At 39.0% G+C, this 26,317-nt stretch overlaps 1 protein-coding gene across 5 annotated transcripts in view; it reads right to left on the bottom strand.

Moving 5' to 3' along the window:
• LOC136866203 (uncharacterized) overlaps nt 1-26,317 on the bottom strand; it is an 873,476-nt gene that overhangs the window by 267,718 nt on the left and 579,441 nt on the right. For all 5 annotated transcript variants that reach the window (XR_011017926.1, XM_067142959.2, XM_067142960.2 and 2 more), the window contains one exon: nt 20,432-20,579. Coding sequence is in view for 4 of the 5 variants with exons in the window: in XM_067142959.2 (XP_066999060.2) it covers nt 20,432-20,579 (148 nt within the window). In the remaining variant the exon portion in view is untranslated. The remainder of the gene's footprint in view (nt 1-20,431; nt 20,580-26,317) is intronic.

The following is a 26,317-nucleotide window of genomic DNA, read 5'->3' as shown; positions in this document are numbered from 1 at the left end:
TGTCTGTGGCTCTCAAACTAATGCTTTCCTTGCAGATTCCCATGCCATATTGTCTATGCCTTGTTCTGAGTCAATTAGTGTAGGCACAGTTGCTGCTGGGGAAGTTTTCACAGTCTGTTCAGAGGCAATGCGATTTAAAGGGCTCAGTTCTGAGCTGCTTGTCTGTGGTTGGTAATGATATAGAGGTGGATTTTAAGTTGTTTTTGAAGTCATAGGTTAATTTCATTTTTAGATTTGAGAGTTCTGGCATTTGTGGACATATGGGGGTTTTCAGCTGGTCTATTAATATTTCTGACTGCTTCACTAGTACTTTGAGCATTAGACCTACCTCGTTTAGCAATGTTCTGCTGAAGAAATTGAGAAAAGATTTTATTTCAGACACTTTGTTTTTCTATATCAGAACTTATTTTCTTATGCCGGCCCTATGGTGTAGGGGTAGCGTGCCTGCCTCTTAGCCGGAGGCCCCGGGTTCAATTCCTGGCCAGGTCAGGGATTTTTATTTGCATCTGAGGGCTGGTTTGAGGTCCACTCAGCCTATGTGATTACAATTGAGGAGCTATCTGATGGTGAGATAGCGGCTCCAGTCTAGAAAGCCAAGAATAACAGCTGAGAGGATCCGTTGTGCTGACCACATGACACCTCGTAATCTGTAAGCCTTTGGGCTGGGCAGCGGTCGCTTGGTAGGCCAGGGTCCTTTGGGGCTGTTGCATCATGGGGCTTGGTTTGAATTTGTTTTCTTACTCTCTAAAACCACAAGTTTTGTTTCACTTCCTCAGGTGGTTTGGAATTGATACTGTAAGAGACAAGCTTCTGCCTATGTTTAGGGCAGAACCAGAATTTTTCTTTAATTTTAGTATGTTAAAATTTACCTGGATATACACATGTATTCCAGGTGGTAGAATGCCTTCAAATTGCCATCATAGCCATTTGATAGATTGTCTTCCTTCAACAGCTTTTTGCTGTTTGCACACGGGTGTTTCTCGATCTTATATTCAGCCATACTACTTTCTTTCAATCAATGTCATTGAACTTTCTGCGAGCAAGATTTCTGCATAGGATGCAAGAAGAAAATGACCACAGGTCATGACCACACCCTTGGGTATTAACCCTTAACAGTTATATTTACAGCGCCAAGCCAAGCACAATGCAATTTTGCCAGCGGTGCATAAAGCAACAGAATTTGGACTGGAAAATGGCGATGGATGAGAAGTGGTGATAACAAGGGCGAGTTATGGTTAATAGTCACAGGTGTGTTCTGGTCCCGGGTGCTGGAATATTGAGTAATCAGTCACTTCCTAGGACTTGGACTTTGCAGATGACTTGTGTTTGCTAGCCAGCAGGTTTAAGGATATGGAAAAAAAGCTGAATGATTTACAAACTGAAGCATCAGAGGTGGGATTGAAGATAAATGGAAACAAAACAAAGGAGATGCACTGTAACAACCGAAACAAGGCACTATTATTTTTAGAAAATCAAGAGTTCAAGCAAGTCAAGCAGTTTTGCTACCTGGGAAGTGTAGTCACCCCCGAGGGAGGAACTACAGAGGATATAGGAAATAGAATAAATAAGGCTAAAGGAGCATTTGCAATGGTGAGACCAATCTGGAAATCAAGGGAACTCAACACCTATACCAAACTACGCATCTTCAATACAAATGTCAAGTCAGTACTGCTCTATGGGTGTGAAACATGGAAGACTAACAAACAACTGATTAGCAGACTTCAAATATTTGTGAACAGAAGTTTGAGGAATATCCTGAGGATATGGTGGCCACAAGTAATTTCCAATGAAGAGCTATGGAGAAGAACCCATCAAACAATCATTGATACTGAGATGTGTCGTAGGAAATGGAAGTGGATCGGGCATACATTATGGCGAGATAAAGACAACATAGCAAGACAAGCCCTGGAATGGAACCCACAAGGTAGCACGAGAAGAGGCAGACCAAGGAACACATGGAGGAGGAGTACAATAACAGAAGGGATGGAGAAAGGAGGGAAGACCTGGATTGAGATCAGGACGATGGCGCAGAAGAGAGTCCGGTGGTGGAAGTTCATTGATCCCCTATGCTCCACTTAGGAGATACAGGAATAAGTCACTTCCGCCTCTCCTAGCATGGGAAACATGAACTGGAATTTCCAAACTAGTTCCTGATTTCCGTACATCGGCATGGATCACGAAGATGAGATAAGTCTGTGCTTCGCCAAGTAGTGGAAACTGTAAATAAAACAAGAGGGGAAAAAATATGAAATTAAACTTCTTTTCCAAATTTTCGTTCTGAAAAATCAGGGAGAAAAAATATAGTATATGGTATTTATGGTAAATATGGTATTTATCTTTGAATAAATTTACTGTGGGTTCATAAATACTCTTCTTTTCTTGGTGTACCTCTGTATCCTGTTAAATTCCAAAATCAAATCTTACTGTGGGACCCAAAATTATATGGTACCTCATTTTGTATTAGTAGAGTATGCTACCAAATCAATCCTTGAGTTGACTCATTCACAGCAAGGCAGGAAATTTCCTCATATACTGTCCAGCCCTCCTTCTTCAGGGTTCCGCTATCTTTGACTTTACAATATGATGAAGTGAGTTCTGAAGGAGCATCCCATGGTTGCACTGTCTCAAGATGTCTAGGGTTTCAGTCACTGGGAATTTATAACTTGTAATACGAACTAAGGACTGATCAGGATTGGTTCAAACTGCAGCAACATTCGTATCCATATTTTAACATTTCACCTACTCTGAAACAAATAACCTGCTCTTGTTAGATATACACTTGTTAGCCTCGGGAACCATGCTGTACATTGATACTCCCTTACGACATCCAGAAATAGATTTTAAAGTTTCAGACTTGCGGTTACGCAGTCCTTTCCAGAATCTGAACACTGTCCACTTTGTTATTTCTGATGGTGGAGGAAAGTTAAGGTGCTCACATGAAGATCCTAACCCATCTTCCAACATCTTGACTACATTCATGTGTGCATTATCAGCTCTCATTAATACTACACAGACATTACAGTACTGGGGGATGGCTTCCCATCAGCTCAAATTAAATTTAGCTCTCTGAATTTTCTCCCTGAATACAACATACTATTGGTGACGTCAACTGGTAAGAAAAGCATCTCTTTAACAGAACTTCGAATAATCTTATCTATGTTCTCTAAGAACACTGGTGGTAACTGGTGCAAAAGTGCCATATGTAAGATGATATAGACGTTGATTCATCTGATGGCCAAGCATTGGCACTGTTGTTGGCTCCAAGTAGCCTACGCAGTGGCCTCCACGGTATGCATTAGCCAGCATCTTGGTAGGTGTGCTAGGTACCAACTGATGAGCCCAACCTAGCACATGGGGGGCGAAACACTGGCAACCAGGAATGAGTTAGCTGGGAAATTTATAATGTCCAATAACGGACCATTATATTGGTATTATAAATGTACTCATTCGGGACAAATATTTCAGATTCCCTATGGGAATCAATGTCTATATCATATGATGGCCAGGCAGGTATCAATTTTTGGTAAAGAGACAAAGTCTCTCATAGAGCATTGGCACTGCCGGTGGCTCCAACTAGCCTGCACAGTGGCCTCCATGGTGACACTCTCAGTCTACAGTATATGATCGGACCGGAATCTCTACACGTCGACAGTCTTACGTCTACATATCAGGAAGTTTCTGGAAGTTACGCGATGACTCCTTCACCGCCGCCATCACCAACGCGATCACGTTCACCCAGGTCGCCACCAAAGGACATGGAAACTACTCAAACCAAACAACCTCGTCGTTTATCGGAATCTGGTTCTGGAAGTCCTGATGGAGAAAGGAAAAGAATTTGTCCGACACAATACCTGATACAACGTTCTCCAGGCTCTGTCGAAACCTCACCGGGATCTCATGCTCGTCTGGAATCTTCTGGAACGGACCTTGGGATTCATTTGCTGGGCCCTGGACCATCGACCGCCCACCAACTGCCCAACCTGTTGGACCAACCTGCAACGTACATGCCTGCACATGTACGTAGTTATGCTCAGGCGGCGCAAAACCCAGCAATACCACCTAATATTCGCCAGCGCAGTATTGTTACTCCAACGCTCCAGCCAACTGTTCAACCGCCTTTCTATCTGATAAAGCTTACAAATCTGGACATCACCAAGGCCAACGTCAGGTGCATCTATCAACTAATTGCAAAATTTACGCCCAATCTTCAGGATTATAAACTTGAAATCCAACGGTCGAGAGATGGTTATAATCTTAAAACCTGCCAACCATTTTACCATCACTTCACGAATAACATCGGAGCTCATCAACTGGGGACACATGCACGGGCCACTAATTTCACCACACAGCGTCCAACACAACGTCCTGCACCGCCCACCCGACCAGCAACAATTCTATCTGTGGTTGCTTATGGAGTCGACCGAGACTACACCGACGATGAGGTGGCTGCTCAACTCCAACTCGAGGGTCACCACATCTACCGAGTCATCCGTATTCGGAACGCTCAAGGACCCACTTCCTTGGTTCGCATTCTATCACGCGACGTCTCGACGCTCGACGCCCTGCTCCGTGACGGCGCCATGATCTACGCCCGGCGCCATCGGGTGGAACCCTCCAGAACATCGCCACCTCAGAAGATCCGCTGCGGGACGTGCCAGAGGTTCGACCACGCCCCAGGGACACCATGTGTTCATCCGGAGGTATGTGCCATCTGTTCACGTGAGGAGCATCCTACTCATGCTTGTCCCAATAAGTCGAATCCAAAGTGTGTTAATTGTAATCAAAATCATCCTGCTTTCAGTTATAAATGTCGTTCCAAACCTGCTCCTGAACCTGATCATCCTGAAACCGTTGTCCCTGTTCAATCTCAAGACCTACCTACCCCTGCCTCTTCCTCCACCCTCCCCTCTCCGAGTTCTGAGAACATCATTCGTTTTATTACGATGGTGTTACAGAACGTCCTCCCCTTCCATCGCCCACACATCCTAAATCAGATCCAGCTAGCGGCTCGATTGGTTTTGAACACTCATGTCGACGTGGCGTACTCGGGGAATAAAATGCATTTTGCATTTTTTCCCCTAAGTACTGTTCACTTTATGCGTTAGCGTATTGAAGCTTTACTATGCCAACATAAGATCTCTTAAGTCCAATCGGCTGCTGCTGGACACCTCCCTTTCATTGTATACCCCGGATATTTTTGTTCTGAATGAGACATTTCTGACGCCGGCCCAAATGCCTCAATTTCCCCGGTTTACTTTCTATCGCGCTGATCGTCCGACTCAAGGCCGTGGTGGCGTGGCTATCGGCGTCAGACGGGATTTTACTGTTATTCAGCACTACTTTCACTTCCCTACTAATTTCTCTGAATATCTAATACTCGAAGTAATTACTCCTCAGAAAACCATTACGGTAGCTACTATCTACATACCGTCTAAACCTTCCATTCCCTCTGATTTTATTAAATACATAGACGCTACATTTTCTGAATATATTATAGTTGCAGACCTTAATGTTACTTCATATACCCCTACTCAAATCTCCGAGTTCACTAATTTATGTACGTCTCTCCGGGGCATGCGCTTCCATTTTCCTTTCCACACCCTCCCAGCCAATAATTCCACCCCTGATGTCCTCCTTCTTTCTCCCTCCCTTGCCACATCTATCACCATCCAGCAGCTCGTTTCTATAGGTAGCGATCACGCCCCAGCCCTTCTCACCTTTCCTGGTGTTCTTCCCCGTCAGACCTTACCCCCTCCTCGCCCTCCCCCTACTCGTCGTTTCAATCACACTAATTGGAATACGTATCGCACTACTCTCACTAACTTACTCAGTGATGCTGTACCGCCTACTAATATTCCCACTCTATTCGCCCTAATTTCTAAAATAGAGCGAGCTATCCTTACCGCAGATTCTCTTCATATTCCTCGTCACTCCTACCACCCCTCTAAACCTCCTATACCCCCCACAGCTCTCCGCTTATTGCAGCTAGCTCATGACTACTTTACTGCATATACTCGAACCAAGGACCCTACTACGCTCCAACAACACCGCCGAACTTTACGCCACGCGCGCTCATATATTAAAGCTATTAAACGTAAAATGTGGATGGACAAGTGTACTGAGCTAGCTGATTATCACGACCCTCGACGTTTTTGGACGACTTTTCGAAAACTAACCAAAACTACCAACCCTCTTCCTCGCTACCCTATTACACATCCCCCCACTCATCCACAAACTGACCAAGACAAGGCTAATCTTTTCGCTGACTATTATCAAACTGTGTTTTCCCCCTCCCACGCCCCTAATTTCCATCATCCTCACGAACCCACCATCATTGCTTACTCTGATCCTAACCTCCCTGAACTTCAACCTTCATTCCTCCATTTTTCTCATGTTGATTATACTCATCCATTAAATGCTCCCATTACACCCACTGATATCCGGCTTTTCCTGAAACATCGGAAAAACACCTCCCCTGGCTCCGATACCATCTCATATCGTCATATTCAAGAAGCCCCTCCTATTCTTTTTTATCTTCTTAGCATTATTTACACCTACATTCTTTATACAGGCGCGTACCCCGATCATTGGGGTAACGCCAATCTTCTCCTATTCCTAAAACCCCATAAACTCCCATCTGACATTCGGTCTTATCGCCCAATCTCCTTACTCCCTGTCCTCAGCAAGATCCTAGAAGGGATTCTGAGTAGGAGACTTTCCTCCTATCTCGACTCTCTAGGTCTTATTCCATCCTCTCAAGCCGGTTTTCGATCCCATCATTCCACTCACGATCACCTCTTTCACATATCCTCTTCTCTCAATGCCTATCTTCGCCCCCGTAAAACTGCCGCTTTAGTTTGCCTCGATGTGAATAAGGCTTTTGATTCAGTCTGGCATGCTGGGTTGCTTTTTAAGTTACGCCATCTTCCCATTCCTATCACTATCATTCGATTTATTTTCAACTATCTTCAACATCGATCAGCACAGATCCTCATCCGTGGTACCCGTTCCTATTCCTTTCGTATGACTGCGGGCGTAGCCCAAGGTTCCCCACTTTCCCCACTTTTATATATTTTATATACTTATGATATCCCACATCCCGATCCCCCTTTAAGACTCTATCAATATGCCGATGATCTGGCTATCCTTGCACTTACACCTACTACTGTTACTCTTACCCGTTATTTACAGACCTACCTCTCCGTTCTAGAATCCTGGTTCGACGCCTGGCATATTGCTGTTAATCCCACCAAGACCCAATTTATTGTATTTCGGAAAAAATCCCGCCTCACTAGACCCCGTCACCGAGTTCTTTTAACGTTGTATAATACTCCACTAACAGAAACTAATACCCTAATCTACCTTGGTATTCAATTCCAGAACAACCTTCATTGGAAACATCATTTAACACAAGTATACAAACGTGCCCTTCAACGCTTCCGAGCCCTTCGTATTCTCACTGGTAAAACGTGGGGCCTCCGTCCTTCCCAAATCCTCACAGTTTATAAATCTTTTATTCGCCCTGTCGTAACATACAGTTCATTGACCTGGCTCACAGCTGACAGACAACAATACGTGACCTTGCTTAAACTTGACAGACATGCTATGCGTATTGCATACCATCTCCCCTTTGACACCCCTTCTGCTGACTTCCAACCTCTTTATTCTTTCCCCACCATCCTTACTCATGTCCATGATCTTCGTCTCAAATACTTACAATCTGCCCTAGCCATCAATCATTCTGCGATTAAAGAAGCCCTCAACCTTTCTCCTCTTGCCACCGCTATCCTTAATAATGACCGCTCTCCTGCTATCTCTTACCTTTTCCCCACCCCTATCACGTAACTTCCCCCCCTGTCCCACTGCCTTTCTATTCTAACTTTTCTTTTACTGGATATTACGATGCTCCTCGCGGCAGTGGTACCGGCCTCCAATATCTGTGTCTGAGTGCTTTACGACACTACCAGTGTCATCTCTATCCATGTTCATTTTCAATCATTCTGTGTTTTTCGCGTCCTCATTGTTCCACTAGTGTACGTCCATTTCTTTCTGCTTCCACCATAGTGTTTTTCGTATTGTACGTCAAGATGAACTGAAGACATTTCTCTCTCAGTACGATGTGTTGTGCGTTTATACTTTGTGTGCCAATCGAAATCAATGAAAAATAGACTGACATGGAAGAAATCACATAATATTTCCTTGTTATATACTTGTTTATGTTTTTCATTTTCTCTGCTTCAATCTGTATTTGATTATGTTTTGTTTTCAGTATGTACGAGACATACTTCTATGTATGTGTTTCAAAATTCTACTTTTATGTACTCACTCACCGGCCAAAGAGCTACATGTTTAGCTGGTGGCCCGCCTGCCCCTTACCGGGCAGGAATGAAATAACTCTTTGAATAAAGAATAAAGCCTCCATGGTATGCACTAGCCAGCATCTTGGTAGGTGTGCTAGGTACCAACTGATGAGCCCAACGTAGCACATGGGGGCGAAACGCTGGCAATCAGGAATGAGTTAACTGGAAAATTTATTATGTCTAATAATGGACCATTTATATTGGTATTATAAATTTACTCATTTGGGACAAATATTTCAGATTCCCTATGGAAATCAATGTCTATATTATCTTTTTCCTGACATATCCATAGATGAAAATTGATGTGATTGATATACTCGATATTACTGATATTAATGGTATGATGAAAATGAGAAGACATGAATATTTAAGATTACTATATTTAATTCAAGACAACGGATTGATGCTCAATAAATGTTTCCAGATAGATCTGTAAATGTTACAATAAGAAATAATGTAGGGATAGTAATCTCATTCAGTCACAGAAAGAAATGAATCAGAGATGTGATTTTAATTTATTTGTACAGAATTCATGAAATAATTTCATACTTTTTCGTACTTTTCAATATACATAATTGTAAATATGATATTTTAATCAAAGATCTTTGATGAATCAAATCAGCAATTAACTAATTTTTGTAATGAAGATAGATATTTATTCCCAAAAATACTTCATTTTTTCTTTCCTTTTCTAGACTTTTCTATTAGAATAAATGAGAATAATCAAAAGTTAATGGCATTTTTATGTTATACTAAGATAAGCAGACAATAATAGTCAACTTTAGGTTAAAGATTATGAATTATACTACATAAAAATGATTGATCGGTGCGATGGAGATGACCATCGACTTCACTGAAAGGAAATCAGCCAGCACATACAGCTTTCTAATGATCTCTGCGAATCCATGACCTCAGGACGAAATGGAAATTGGAATTTAATCAGAAACGAGCTAGTCTCGATTTCTTCGCAACCCACCCTGGACGCAGGAACGGCGCAATAACTACAGATGCTACACTTCAAGAGATATTTTTTTCCAATCATATAAATATTTCAACAGCTATTGTAATATGGTACCCAATTCATCAGACATTGTGGTAATTGTTTTTGATATGGAAACTTATAGCAACTAGCATTATTCCCTATAAACTCATTTTAATATTAGAACAGAATACTTGTTTTGTCATTAGACAACATTAAAAAACAGTAGTTGAAATTGATAAAGTTGGTCACATAGTAAAATAAATGAATCTTTTATGTATGTTTAAATGATCAATTTATTAATAATTATTAATTTCTAGGCCTACCCTATATCAATGCTGAAAGCTATGGTTTACAGACTAGTGAAATGTTCTGAAGGTATTAAATGTATGGTCACTTTCACTGCTTATAATTGTGATGGAAGATATTATGAAAGGCAGCATCAGGAACACACAAAGACAAAAATTGACATAAGAATACCTATTCTTTATTGAAGAAAAGATGTGAGAGGTACTGTATTGGTAAGTACATTTCCTTCTCTTGTTGTGATTTTATTCATGTGAAGATCCCATGTTGTTCTACAACTATCGCTAGTGAATACCTTGGAGATGCACGATAGTGTTTTGGTAGCAGAGCAAAACCCTAATGTCTGTTGTTATGTTTGCGGATCCAAACAGCATGTGAAAAGAAATTGTCCTAATTTACCTAGAACCAATTCATGGCAACTAGTAGAAAGCTCTAAAAAGTTAAATGAAAAATGTTTTTAGGATAGAAATGTAGTCAGTGATTTTCATCTTCCTCAGTATGTAAGGATTTCAGGTAGGGTCATACCAGAGCTTCTCTGGTATAAATTGAACTTAATAACAAACCAGTGTTGGGTCTGATTGATTCAGGTAGTATTGTGTCACTAGTGAATGCTATTTGGTATCAGAGAATGAAATGTTGCTGTAAGTTGCCTAAAATTGTAAAATTGAACCATCTAAGATTGATTGTAAACTGCAAATGGGAGTAAATTAGAAATTTTTGGATCTGTGTTGATCAAAATTAGAAATACTGAATTTACTTGGAAGATAAGTTGTCTTGTGGCTTCTAAGTTGTCGTGCCAAGTCATGTTGGGTACTGACTTCATGGCTAAGGTTGCGATGGTCTTGAATTTACAAGATAGGAAGTTTTTCTTTAAATTCTGTGCTGATCGAGAATTTCATTTTAACAATGTTAGAATGTTGCAAGGAAATGTTGCTTGTGTGTTGGATGAGGATGGTAAGGATGGTGAAGACGATAGGTTAGACCTTGATCACCTGTCTGATGCTCAAGCTTCCAAAATTTGTGAGCTTTGTCCACAGTACCCAGAAGTTTCTACTAATTGGCTGGGATTAACTAATGTTCTCAAATATCACATTAATGTGACTGATAATATTCTGGTAAGAACTCCTCCATACAGATTGGCTCCACCCAGAATGACTGAATTACAGAAAATTATTGATCGAATGCTCAAAGGTGATGTAATTAGACCCTCAACTTCAGCTTACTCTGCCCCAATGTTCTTTGTGCCTAAACCATCTGGTGGTTACCAGCCTGTTGTGGATTATAGAGGACTGAACCATAATATTGTTCTCCAATCAGTTTCCTTGCCAGATTTACACACATGTTTTTCTTGGTTCAAAGGTGCAAATTATTTTTCTATTTTCAATCTTAATGAAGCATACAATCAAGTGCCTCTTGATGAGGAATCTATCCTATTAACTGCGTTTGCAACTGATTAGAACCTATATGAGTACACGAGGATTCCTTTAACGTTTTCCACCGGAGCTGCAATGCTCACTCGTTTGTTAGATTTGGTCTTTGCTGATGTCAAATTTAAATTTGTGATCAATTATTTAGATGACCTTGTTATGTATTCAGCTAATTTTAAGGATCACCTTAAGCATGTCAAAGAGGTAACAGAGAGATTGAAGAAGGCTGATTTAACTGTGAAACTTACAAAGACTAGTTTTGCAAAATCTCAGATTTCCTTCCTTGGTCACATTGTGTCAGCACAGGGTATTGCTATTGATCATGCCAGTACCCAGGCTATTCATGATTTTAAACCCCCAAAGATGTAAAAGGTATTGCCAGATTCATTGGAATGATGAACTTCTTTAGAAAGTTTGTTCCGTATTGTGATGAAATTGCTGCCCCATTAAATTATTTATGTTGCAAGGATGTTAAGTTCGTATGGGATCACCCTCAACAGGAAGCCATTGATCCTTTAAAAACTGCTTTGAGTAATGCACTGGTACTAGCCATTCCAGATTTCAACAAGAGATTTATTGTCCAAACCGATGCCTCTGGCAAGGCTATTGCTGGTGTTTTGTTACAAGATTCTGAAATGGGAAGAAGGTCTGTTGCCTACGCTTCTTGGGCACTTACTCCTCTAGAAAGAAAATATTCGATTTATGAGCTTCAGTGTTTGGCTGTACTCTTCTCATTAGAGAAATTTTGCATCTATATTGAACATGTAGATTTTGACCTTGAAACTGATAATGAGGCTCTCTCTTGGGTTCTTAGAAGACCTAAGCATACTGGAAGGTTGACTAGATGGGCGTTAAGAATTTCAGCTTTCAGTTTTAATGCTCGCCACATTTGTGGTATTGACAATGTTATTGTTGATGAACTTAGCTGTATGTTTGATGGTGACTGAGTAAATGTAAATGCAATCTTGTCGAACCTTCCTATGTTGTACCAAGACATTGGCCAATATCAAAGAGAAGATCCTGAGTTAAAAAGTATTTTAGGGAGAATTAATTCTGGTGACATTGTAAAACCATATTCTTGTGTAAAAGGTGTACTCTGTTGTCAAGATTGAAATGACAAAAGGTTGAAGATTGTTGCTCCAAAGATTTTGGTTCCTATTATTCAGTATTATCATGATAGTCCTCTTAGTGGTCATTTAGATACATTTAAAACAAGACAGAAAATCACACAATTCTTCATCTGGAAGAAGATGCATCGAAATATCAGGACTATGGTTAAATCTTGTAAAAGTTGTGCAGTTAGTAAACCTAACCTAAACAACCATGTGGGGTTGTTGTCCTCTTCCCAAGAATCTCATCCTATGGAGCGATTACTCGTTGATCATATTGGACCTCTTCCTCATTCATCCCATGGCAATACTCATGCGTTGATGTGCATTGATGCCTTTACTCGGTTCTGTAGGATTTTCCCCACCAGATCTACTAATTCACAAACTACTATTAACTGTTTGAATTCAATTTTCACTTCTTTTGGAACGCCCAACTTCTTAGTATCTGATAATGCTAGTGCCTTTACCAGTCACTTATTTAAATTTTTTTTTGTTCGAATTGAGCATTTCGCATGCCACCACAATGCCCTATTACAGGGATGGCGAACCTTTTCCAACTAGCGTGCCATTTTAACTCTGGTTTATTATTCTCATCCGTTGACTGTGCCACTTCCATTACGGGATGTCTACAACCTACAACCCCCCCCCCTCGCAACTTCCTTTCAATTTCCCGATTATGTTTCATAATAAGTTATTTATTTATTTATTTATTTATTTATTTATTTATTTATTATAAATATTTGCAATATATCTTGTAAATACTTCCTCCATTAGCTTCATTATCTTCCCATGTTGTAGTTTGTACACTCAACAATTAAATTAATTTCTCCCTCATCACATTTCCATAAGGAAATCTAAAAAAACAGCTATCCTTGTTTGTAAGGTCACATTCATGCTTTCATCAAAACATAATGCATATATGTGGGAGTTATCCAAATTAGCTTTCAACTGCTTCGAAACTTCTTCACTCATTTTTATTATTCTACTCTTGGAAGCAGTTCAGCTGGCTGGGATTCCTTTAATCTTGTTAATTATTAGTTGTTTGTTAGGGAAGTTTTCAAATGATGTGTCGGACGACAATAAGAAACTTTCTTGCAACAACTCACCGTCAGAAATCTGTTTCCCATGCATGCTGTACTATGCAGTGAGACAGATAGAAAAAGCTGCACTGATATTCTTCCTGGGCCAGAAAGATGACACTAAAGAACTAGTTTGTTTGTGTAATGTTGGATATTTTGTGAAACGAACTCTCTTCATTCTTCATTTGAAATGGAACAAACATTTGAATGACCAGTCTCCAAATTGTGCTTTACATTAAATATAGGTGATACAACTGTTTTCGAACACAGGCAACACATCTTTTTAACAGCCCGAATTTCCTTGGCCAGAGTTCTTGAAAAATACGGTCACCACCTTTGTTAAGTTTCTGTTTTTTTCGGCACCGAAAACATATTTGCGATGTCCGTATACAAAACCACCAGAAAACGACACTATCTCACTTGACTTTCGGACCTATCAGTGTAGCAGTGTTGCCATATTGCATGTCCGAATGGAACTAGTATTTAGATTTTCGATATTTATTTCTTACACGTGAAACACTGTAAGATATGCACTGTCTGTAGTACGAGACGTATATATAAAATATTATGTTCATGTGGCGTGCCACCGAAATCATGTCCGCGTGTCACCTAGTGACCTAGTGACACGCGTGTCATAGGTTCGCCATCCCTGCCCTATTACATCAACCCATCATATTCTGAGAGGAAGAATAGGAATTTGAAATCTGCCCTAATAGCATACCATAATGCTAATTAAACCAAGTGGGATACCTGTTTACATTGGCTGTCATATGCTTTCAATTTGGCTACCCATGAATTCCGTGGTAAAACTCCTACAGAATTAATGTTTTGTTATATTCCATTTGCAATTTGCTTTACGCTGCTTGATGCTTGTTGTTTAAAGGGGCCTAACATCGAAGGTCATCGGCCCAAGCTTTACGTTGCACCGACACAGATAGGTCTTATGGTGACGATGGGATACGAAAAAGCTAGGAGTGGGAAAGAAGTGGCCATGGCCTTAATTAAGGAACAGCCCCAGCATTTGCCTAATGTGAAAATGGGAAACCATAGAAAACCATCTTCAGGGTTGCTGACAGTGGGGTTCGAACCCACTATCTCCTGGATGCAAGCTCACAGCTACACGCCCCTAATCGCATGGCCAACTTGCCCGGTATATTCCATTTTCACCCCTGTCAAACCTCCTTCATATTGAGGAAGTATTATCGGACCTATCTACTCCTTGTGTGGGATGAAGCTAAGGCAAAGTTAGCCATCTCATATGAGAAGGTACGAAAAAAACCATGACAAAGGTCAAAAACCCATTAAGTTAACGATCAGAGACTAAGTGTTCATTAGGTGTTATCTTATTAGTAAAGCAGTTAATAAATTTTCTTCTAACTTAGCCCCTAGGTTCCAAGAACCTAGTACCATCTTGCAGTTTTTGAGTCCTGTATCTATGCTAGTGAATGATCTTATTGCCAAGAGGATAAGAAGAATTCATCTGTCTCAAGTGAAAACTGCTTTAATTTCATTGTGATTATGGTATTTGTTATTTGTTAGAATTTTCTACTTTGGGTATACCCATGATGATTGTCCCTTTGATCCCTTCGATTATGTATGCTGTTTAGTTGATTTGTTGTTCTAATCTTAATTGAATTTATATCCTGAAGTTAATAAGGATGTTGGTGAGTTGTGTGTATAGGTAGTCCATATGTAGTGCCCTGGATGTGACCAGATCAAGTGTGTAATGTCCTTAAGTTTGTGAAAAGGGTGCTTGGAAATAATCTAACAAGATATATATTCTTCTAAAAGGTTGCTATTGGTGTATGTTCTGGGGTTTACTGTAATTGTAATGTTTGATGTGAATTTAGAAAAGGATATACGTGTCAAGGAATTGATAATGTCCTTTAATCCTTGTATGGGATAGCACATATAACCTCAAGTGTGGTTATGATGTATAGGGAAATATTTGAGAGATGATCTCGATGGATTAAAATTGTGTGTACATGTGCTATACATGTAACTGTGGAAACTACATATGTGTATGTAATGTAATTGTGTAACCTAGGGTATTTTAAGTCTTAGGTACTGAAAGAGTTAAGTGTCTGCAGAGATCCTTTCTTCATATTTTGCTGTGGCTTAATGTTTTTGTCTGATGTCATAACTCATGTTAATTATGGTAATTTTAAAAAATCTTTCTACCTATTACCACCTTCTGGAATACAACCTAGGTATATTGATATAAGATCAGCTGTTATTCACTAATGCTCCTATCAAAAGAGTATGGGATCTTTTGAATTGATGAAGTGCTTCTCCAGTTCTCTAATTTGCCTTATGACAGAAGATGTTGGAAATGTTCTCCTGCATCACTCTGCTTCACACATATAAGTTTGTCTTGCCTAACTACATTAACTTTACATTAGAATCAGAAATTAATGGCTCCATCAATTTTTTAGATTTAACAATCACCAGAATTTCCTCTCCTTTCTTCTATAGAATTTTCAGTAAACCCACCCAAACAGCAATGGCAATTAAACAAGACTCAATGCATATTCAGACTCAAAAACGCGCCACATACAACAGCTTAGTGGACCGCGCATTTAAAGTCTCCATATCTGAAACGGATCTGAGTAGGGAATTCAAAACAATACCATTCGTGCTATTGCCAAGTTCAACCAAAACTGTTTTTGACTTTCACTTTTGATAAAACCATATATAACGTCACCAATATATTTAAGAATCATAATGTTAACATCTCTTTCAGAATTAACAGTAGAAATTCAGATGTTCTACACAATTCCAGCACGATCAATAGCTCTAACCCTTTCTCAAAATCAGGTGTATACAGATTTTGATGCAATGACTGTAGCAGCTCATATATTGGGCAAAGTGGCCATAGCATAAAAATTAGGTACACGGGACATATGAATGCAATTAGGTATAATAGATTTTCTGCGGTAGGCCAGCATATTCATGACGCTAAGCACAAATTTTACGGAATAGAGCAAGATATTGAGATCCTTGACACGCTTAGCAAGGGTCCTCTTTTAGATACTACTGAAAGCTGCTACATTCACTTAGACCAATTTTTTAATTCAAACTTTAATTTAAATGACATCTCTGAGAAACCAAAAATCCTGTTTGATGTTCTCATTGCAGTGTTTAATATGTTCAAAATTCTGGAAAATAGCTCAGTCTGTCAGATAGGATGTAACTCTTTGACGCAATATCCCCTCCTGCCTCCAAAACACCCTGATCCCGCCCCATTTATCGCCCCTCCTCCTCCTCCTACCTAACATACTCCTCCCTCTCCCCTTCCTTCCCCAATCGGTCCACACGTCACCCTTGCCAGTTCCTCTTCAACTCAACTCCGCAGTACAAACAACCAGCCAACCAAAAGGTGAGTCTCTTCATAAAGCTTTACTTTCTTGCTCTATTTCCAATATCCGAGTTAACTCGTTTTTATCTTTCATACTACAGGCCCGCATTGGATCGAGAATATTTTAACTTCTTCAACATACAGTTCCGGTTACAACATTCACTCACTCCAGAAAAATACGACATAACATCATATTTACGAAGATGGTTTTTATATGTATTATCTACTGACTTAGTATTGTTTTTACGCTCACAGAGGAACATCATCCAATTCTTTCAACGTATTTAACATTACTGCATCACACTTAGCATACATTTCTCTACACACATTGATGCCAATTCTGTACAAAGCACCCAAATCTGAAATTTTTAAGACTGTCAAAGACTTCATACTTATTTCTACGAGGCTTTTCAGCTTCAGTTTTTTTATTTTATTCGTGACTAACAAGTTGTCAGTCTTGTACTAATTACATGTTCAAACCTGGACATTTAGCATAAATATGCTTTATATTTTAACTTGTTATAGATAGTTTTAATTATGAGGGTCAATTTTGTGTGTTTTAACTTGAATGTGTATCTTTGTATAATGACCCTATTTGACTGATGATGATGTCCATGGATGTTGAAACCGTTACCATTTAATAAATGATGTTGTAATTTTAATCAACAACATAACTTGTATTGAAAAGGTGGATCTTTTACAGTTTAACTTATTGTTTTGTAATCTCTATTCAAAATGGACCAAACATGAAATTCTTGACTTTAAACTCCTTATGTCGTCATTGGTTGAGTCAATTGTAAAACGACAATGAGTTGAGTGTCTGTTCTTTTGCTTAGACCGTTGAAGAAGAAACATCGTGCCCTGGTCGCTGGTGGAAAGTTTAAGAAAATTTAAGTAAAGAAAGAAGAAGAGATGATGCTAATGTTTGACCTGGGTTGATCCAATCGCCATCCAGCGAGGAGCCGAGTTTTTTGTTGTTTTCCAGATCTTGTATCCTTATCTATTGGAATAACTGTAAGTAGCTAAGTAATATTTCCTTTGTCGCCTGGATTGTACTACAGTGATGTCTTCAGAATATCAAGCATAACTATGTAGGACTGTAACATTCAAAATGTACTTAAGCTGTTAAAGTTATTGGACTCTGATGATTAATCAAGAAAATGTGAAAGGTTCTGGTGTTAGGCATTATTTTCAGGGCTCTAATTAAGTCAATTAGCTGGTAACATTTTGGTTTCAATAGCCTTCTTTTGTAAGTTATGTTTAATGGAGGTAAATCTCGCAGAACTAATATGTAAACCCAATGAGTTGGAAATTGTTTCTGGTGGCTATCTGGTAATTCTTTGGCAGCCATATTCCTTTTCTTGGTTATGTGATCTGGTTGTCATGGGTGACATTTTGTAAACTTAAAGTGGGGGGGGTGTGTGACCTGTGTTGACATTGGAACATTTGAGCTTCGATGATTGAGTCGTGATTGTACTGTTTGATGTCATGGCTTGCTTTTTGAATGGAGTTGCCTGAATCTGTATGCAATACCATTTTAATTGAATTGATATTCTAAATTAATATTGACTTCGGGAATTATTACCTTCTTAAGTGTATCATTGTTTGTTTGCTTTATGATGCCACATTATTTTTGCCTTGTGGCAATTTAACCTTATTAATAATCTTGACCATAATGGCCAGTAATGGGTCTGTATTGACTTAATCACAGTAAATAGAGAGAGAATTTATTCTTTGCATTTCTTATGAGAGCATTGGAAGTCATGGTGAAACAATTCTCTACTCAATATTAATCTGTAATATTTCTAAGTTATTGATGGTTATGAATTTCATGTTTTTGGTCCGTATTGAACAATATATAAGTAATAATAATAATAATAACTTAAATGTTTCCACCTTTTCAATACAATATATTCACAAAATTACAAAATTATACGGTACTAGTTTCGACCCATCTAGGGGTCATCATCAGCCGTTTAAAATAATATTGTCTTAGGATTTCGCCACAAATGATCTTTGCTCCAATACGGCTGATGATGACCCCTAGATGGGTCGAAACTAGTACCGTATAATTTTGTAATTTTGTGAATATATTGTATTGAAAAGGTGGAAACATTTAAGTTATTATTATTATTATTACTTATTTCTAAGTTATTCATCCTATTCAGATTAATCAATTAATTATTTGTGTGAAAATGACGTTAAGCTCAATTTAATTTTCAGATAATAGATTATTTCATTTCTTGGAGACATTAATGTATGTATAGTCATTTAACAGGGTCGACCTTTTCACATTATTCATTTTAATTTTGAAAGAAGATTCAAAACTTAATTAATTACTTATTGTAATTTTGAAAGAAGATTCAAAACATAATTCATAATTCACGTTAATTGATTTTATTTTTACTAATCCACCTGACCTCAGGGCCCAGATTGTTTTAATTCATTCACAGTTCTTCCTTGGGACTGTTTTGGTAAGTACATTTCCTTCTCTTTTTGTGATTTTATTCATATGAAGGTCCCATGTCGTTCTACAACTACCGCTAGTAAATACATTGGAGATGAGCGATGATATTATTATTATTGATGATGTTTTTGTTGCAGCATGTTCAATATTCAACAAGCAGCATTGCTACTACACGCTACTAGTGGATATTAAATTTTGGAGAGCCTCAAGTACATGGAAAGTGAAATAAAGGATAATTCAAGGCTAAATATGGAAATAAGAAAGGGGGTAATAATGAGTGTCTTCTGTCATAGAATTTGCAACTCCTATGGAACAAATACAGAGTGATTCAAAAGGTTGCACAGAAACTGAAGTAGTCTGCAGAGGGGTGGAAACAGAACAACTTTCGTACAGCATACGAAGAAACCCTGTATCAGGCCATGCCTGGAATAGTCACAAATGATATAATGGGCAATTTAAAAAAAAATCCTAAATGCTTTACATTATTAAACAATCCAAAACTGACAATCAATGAAATGAAAAGCCTGTAATGAGTATGAATGTAGTGGACAAAGCCCAAACAGGTTTTGTAAACAATATTCAGTGTCCATTATCTAATTTCACTGTGTGCACCAACGATTATCCCTCCACTGATTGCCAGTATGGATTGTTTAGGAATAGAAAAAATGTATGTCTACCCCTCAGTCCTGTTTCCTGATATGGGATAAGGAGAGATAAAATTATATGGCATGTTTTTGTGGCCAGATGCCCTTCCAGATGCCAGTCTCAGTTGAGGAGCAAATGAAGATGAAATGAATGATGGTGAATGAAATTGGCCTATGGGAACTGTCCTGGCATTTGCCTGGAAGTGAAAATGGAAAACCAGAAACTGTTCTCAGGACAACCGTCAGTGGGGTTCGAACTCACTCATCCACCCATTGCAGGCTTGGCTCCATAACCGTAATGTGTTCGTGCCCACTCTACTTGGTTTTGTTTTGAAATAGAAAAATAAATCAAATAAATTATCCATCATATTGTTTCTGACATTCCCAGGTGTGTCCTGATGCAAGGTTTCGTCCTAGACTGTACGTTCCCATTTGAAAGTTGTACTTCATGCCCCATATGAGCTAGGCCCTACTTCAGTTTCTGCACAATCTTCTGAATTACGTAGTATATATACCATAAGAAAGCTAAGAAATACAGAATAAATGAATAAAAAATAACTTATAAAAACTTCAGTACCTGTGGAGACCAAGCAAACTGTCTTCTACTAGTTTGCTTCATTAATACATATGAAAAATGTTCACTATATACCTTGCACCCACATTATATTTCTGGTGTAACTAGAATGAGTTAAATATACTCACCTTTTGACCTTCATGGGTAACGATGGCTACAGCATGAGGAGTGGCTCGAGCCTGTCTCACAAACATGTCATGCAAACAACCTTGCTTGTCGTAGTCATCCATACTGGAGATCGAGGACAAACTGTGAGGTCCCATCATTTGTTTAGACCTGTAACAAGATCAGAGGAATTTCATTTTCAATCAATCAATCAATCAATCAATCAATCAATCAATCAATCAATCAATCAATCAATCAATCAATCAATCTGAGGAATATCTTAAAGGCTTTTCATTCATCATCATCATCATCAATGTCCCACTCCAGTTGCCCGAGTGTGGTTAACAAGCCTCCTTCACTCTTTTCTGTCCTTCCACTTTTCCTGCTCCATTACTTCTGCCGCATCCAATCCAGTTTCTCTAATGTCCTTCCAAATCTGATCCATTCACCTTCTTCTTGGTCTTCCAACTGGTCTCTTTCCCTAACTTCTCTTTCCAATTCCCTTCTTGCTACCCATTCCTTTCCCATTCTTTTTACATGTCTGAACCATCTCAATCTTGCTTTCTGTATGTTCTGACTAACAGTTCTATATTTAGCTCTTCTCTGATTTTAATACTTTGGATTCTATCTCTTCTTGCCTTTTTAACCGATGTTCTTAAAAATTTCATTTCTACTGCTTGGATCTTACTATCTTGTCTCTTATTACTTACCAGCGTTTCTAGTTTATATAACGTTAATTTCATTCTCTTGGGTACTTTGTCACCCCATAAAAGCTCTTTGACTTGAAGATAAAATGTTGTACCTTTACTTAGTCTGTTATTAATTTCAGGGTTGATTTCATTACTTCCATTAATAATGCTACCCAGATAGGTAAACTGCTCTACATTCTCCGTCTATGTTCACTTGGCTTCTCTTTTTCTCTTTTCCACAGCGCATGACTACAGTTTTCTTTTTACTAATTACCATTCCAAACTCCTTCAGATTTTCATTCCAAATGTCCAGTCTCCTTTGTACTTCCTTTTCTCCCTTTCCCCAAATCAACACATCATCTGCAAATACCAAAGCATTCACTTCATCACTACTGATACTCTGTTTTACACGTTTTATGATTTCATCCATCAATATAATAAACAATAATGGCGATAGTACACTTTCTTGCTTGAGACCTTTTTTTGTATAAAATGTTTCAGTCACCACTCCCCACTTGTACACTGCTTTTACTCTCATGATACAACATTTTTATCTTGTTAATTAATGATTTTGGTACATTCCTTTTCCATATGTATTCCTTTACATGTTTTCTCTTAACTGTATCATAAGCTTTTTCTGAATCCAAAAATACGAAGATGATTTCCTTGTTCTTTTCCAGTTGTTTTTCCATTATGGTTCGCACTGTAAATATAAAGTCTATTGTTGATCTATTCGGTCTAAAGCCATATTGTTCTTCCTCTAACTGTGTTTCTATTATATCCCTCAGTTTTTGTCTATGATTTTCTCCATTATTTTTAGCCCATGTGATAATAGGGTTATACCTCTATAATTTTCATATTTCTTCCTATTTCTTTTTTTGAACAATGGTACAATGCTTCCTTGTTGCCAATCTACAGGTATCCTTCCAAATGGCATTGACGGCTCTGTATAGCCACTGTTGTCCACTGCTTCCTGCTGCCTTAATCATATCAGCATTGAATTCGTCTTTCCCACTTGCTTTACCTTTGGTCATTGCTTTCACTGCCCTTTCAAGTTCCAATCATGTTATCGGGTTCTCTTCTTTTTCTCTATCTATGATTTCCATTTCCTTATTTCCTTCTTCCTCCAAGAAGTCATCCTCATTATAAAGTTTTTCAAAATATTTTGCCATCACCTGAAGACCCTTTTCATCATGTACTATGGATCCATCTTCTCTCTTTAATGGCAAAAATATTCACTTCCTGTGTGCACTCGGCTTCAATTCCAACATCATGGAACAAAGCAAAGATCATACTGATACATAAGAAAGGAAATATTCACAGTATCAAAAATTATCGTCCTATCAGCTTGCTCTCTATTTTGTATAAACTTTTTTACAAAGATCTTGTTAAATCGAATCAGTTTCATCCTTGACTCAGCCCAACCTATTGAACAAGCAGGTTTCCGTAGTAATTTTAGCACAATAGACCACATACTGACTGTAAGAGAAGTGATAAGCAGAGCAAATGAATATCATTTGCCTCTCTGCATTGCCTTTGTTGATTTTGAAAAGGCATTTGACTCTGTCAGCCATACAGCTGTCATGCAAGCTTTACATGAGCAAGGAGTGGAAGCAGCTTACATCCAAGTGCTCAACAATATCTATGAGACTTCTTCAGCTTTCGTTAATATCGGTAAATCAACCCCAGAATTCCCCATCAACAGAGGTGTCAAACAAGGTGATCCCATCTCCCCGAAACTATTCTCAGCGGTCCTAGAGATGGCTATGTCTAAGCTGAGCTGGGAAGAAAAGGGAATTAGAATTAATGGGAAAAGGCTAAATAACTTGAGATTTGCAGATGATATTGCTTTACTGGCAAACGACTTCGAAGAGCTCCAGACCTTAATTACAGATCTTGCATTAGAATGTCAGTTGATTGGCCTAAGCATAAACCTTTCCAAAACAAAAGTTATGTCCAACGAATGGGTTCAAGCTGGAAATGTGAATATTAAGAACATGCCATTAGAAGAGGTCAGTGATTACATCTACCTTGGCCAGATTATAAATATGACAGGTGATATAAGACCAGAAATCTATAGGCGCATCAAGCTCGGATGGCAAGCATTTGGAAGGAATTCTTCAGTATTAAGATCAAAAATGCCAGCAAATCTGAAGAAAACAGTATTTGACCAATGCATCCTTCCTGTGCTGACTTATGGCTGTGAGACTTGGACTCTGAACGAATTCACAAAAGGGAAACTTCGGACCGCGCAGAGAGCCATGGAAAGGTCAATGCTAGGCTATACAAAGAAAGATAGGAAAAGAGCTGATGACATCCGGTCTGTTACAAAGGTTAAAGACATCTTAGAGAGAGTACGCTCCTTAAAATGGCAGTGGGCTGGCCATGTTGCACGAAGAAATGATGATAGATGGACAAAACTAGTGCTGGAGTGGAGTCCGAGAGAACATCGAAGGCCTAGAGGAAGACCACCGGACAGATGGGACAAAGATATCAAGAAGATCGCTGGTACCACTTGGATGAGATCTGCCCAAGACCGTTCTACTTGGAGAAGACTGTTGAAGGCCTACCTATACCCACGACTTAAAGAGGCCACATCATTTTAATGATTGAAATGGCTGATTGTATATTCTTTTTGATTTTATTACTCTGTGTAGTAGTTTCTGATTTCCTCGACTATCTTGCTCAATTTTGCTCATAAATTCTCCATATTTCTCCCTTTCTTCCTTGCTACTCCTCTTTACATCAGGATTACCACCATACTATGCACCTATAGCCAGAGACTTGTCATTTCCATTTCCATTTTTAAACTTCCATCCGGGGTTTGTAGCTAGTTGAAAGCAAGTACAAATTTACTCATCTGCTGACCTGCTAAGTCTAATGCATCTGAGGATTTTCTTTTGAGGTTTACTCCCTTAGCCTTTGAAGATCCCTCTTTTCCACAAGGCAATGGTTTTCTATTCTAATTTTCCCCAGAGAGGATGGGTTGTCTCATCTACCATCTTCGCCATTCTGAAGGTCTCCTTCTCTGCCTAAGATGCTGTTAAGATCTTTACCCGTAACCCTGGGCATGGGTTCCACGTTATACCCTGTGAGACTGGGTCCCTGCCTGAATGAACTTAGCTCTCTTTCACACTGGCCTACTGATGAGGAGGATACCCACCCCCGCAACTTGGATGCGCCAGACAAGAATTACTCAAGTGAAGGATAGGGACGGAGATCCTATCTCGCTTGAGCCGGGTTAATGGTTGTGTATGATGCCACAACCAATAAAGTAAAATCAATAAATGGATCAAGCAATGAAATGTTTGGATTTACAGTTCATGCACTCAGTTGATTTTGCCTTTCATATACAGGTATTCACATTTCATGCATGAGCAGGACGTTTCTATTTTCTAGCTCAGAAGAGGGTGAGAAGAAATATGGTATGGTAGATCTGAAAAAGAAACTATAGTTAGTCCCAGTATTTTTGTGTTTTCATGTTTGTCCATGCTTCTCTTTTCTGTTGCATCCTCTTCTCATTCTAGCCTGTCATTGTCTATTTTCTTTGTTTCCCATTCTCATTTCTTAGCTTCCTACTTTTAATATAAAAATAAGCACCAAAAAGAAATTAGAGTACCCGTACTAAAGGCTTTTTTTTCTTCTCTGATGAGAACCTATTAATAGATTAATGTTGCAGAGGTTTCAACAAGATTCATTATTTGTGTTCCAGGATGTATGTTCAGACTCCTGGTGTATTGTTAGCTGTTTGAACCATAGGTTGGAGAGGAGAAAGGATAGATTATCATCATGTCTTCTTACAAGAGTTCTGGTAGTTGTCACAGAGAATACAGACTGCTTCAATTGTGTTAAGGATCATGAATGACTATTCATAGCAACATTCAAGCTGATACTGCATGCTGATGAGGACAGAGGACAGACATGGTAACCCCAGACTTAGGATATCTTTGATCATCAGACATACAGAGCCCAGTTTATTTGTGTAGATAATGTCCAGTATGGTAATTTGTGCTATTGTGAGTTCTTTGCTAGTATGCAAATACCAATCTCATGCACGTAAGGTACATGCTTTCCTTTTTTTCTAATAATAATACTTTTATGCCCCACTAACTACTTTTTACGAGATGGCCAGATGCCTGAATTATTTGATCCTAGTACTAGGATAGTTGCCCTGGAACTTGACAAGACCATATTGTAGCAATGTGGAGCGAGTGTAGATAAACTTGGAGGAGGTTGGCAACTACAGGTACAGGTATCAGCGACAGGATTTGAATGCTGAATCACCAAACGGAGTGTTTCACCTCTTCATCTGCGAAGCGTTGTCAACATGAATTATTTCAGTGTGTAGTATACACACATAACAAGCTAAGCACAGAGGGGAATAAGGCACAAGAACAAACAACATGGGCAATGTGCATGCTTGGACCGATATAGCCCAAATTCAAGGATGTAGAAGAGAATCAACCACATGTAAATTATCCACCTTGGAACGGGAGCTCTCTGCGCTATGGTGTTGGTAGATGCCTCAGTTGATGGGCTGATGTATTCACACTTTCATTACTGGTTAATCGGGGTAGTTGCAGAGACCCTAGTATTCAAGAGATTCTTATCAAGTGCTGCAAATCACTTTCTCATGCAAAGACCAATCCGATGCGCGTGAGCTACATGCTTTCCTCTTTTTTTCTAATGATATTTTTACGTCCCACTAAATAATTTTTAAGAGACGGCCACGTGCCTGAATTGTGTCCCTCACGAGTTCTTCTACATGCCCGTAAATTTACCGATGCGAGGCTGACGTACTACGGTATTTGAGCATCTTCAAATACCACCGGACTGAGCCGTGATCGAACCCGCCAACTCGAGCTCAGAAGGCCAGCGCTCTACCGCCTGAACTTTTATCTTCTTATCTTAGTGAGTAGTCAGATCTGGGTACCTTAACCTCAAAATGATCTAGTCAGACAAACAATTTTATTCAGATGTGCCGGCATTTATGTACCTTACCCCAAACAAAGATTTTTTTTACATGAATGATTGAGTTCAGATAAGTAAAATAAAGTATCTATTCACGCAATATTAAAAACACATCTTATTAGGGTATTACATCATTGCAGGGATACCAACCGGCTTACGGCTAACACATCTTCCGTTAATCGGAAAGCCTACTGGAGATAAGAAGTGTGTAAAATATGGTGCTATTAGTGCCACAAAAATGCAAATATA

Source organism: Anabrus simplex, chromosome 3 (assembly GCF_040414725.1).
Source record: "Anabrus simplex isolate iqAnaSimp1 chromosome 3, ASM4041472v1, whole genome shotgun sequence".
Classification (NCBI taxonomy): domain Eukaryota; kingdom Metazoa; phylum Arthropoda; class Insecta; order Orthoptera; family Tettigoniidae; genus Anabrus; species Anabrus simplex.
The sequence above is the reverse complement of the archived record's forward strand: the minus strand, read 5'-3'. Positions and strand labels throughout refer to the sequence as shown.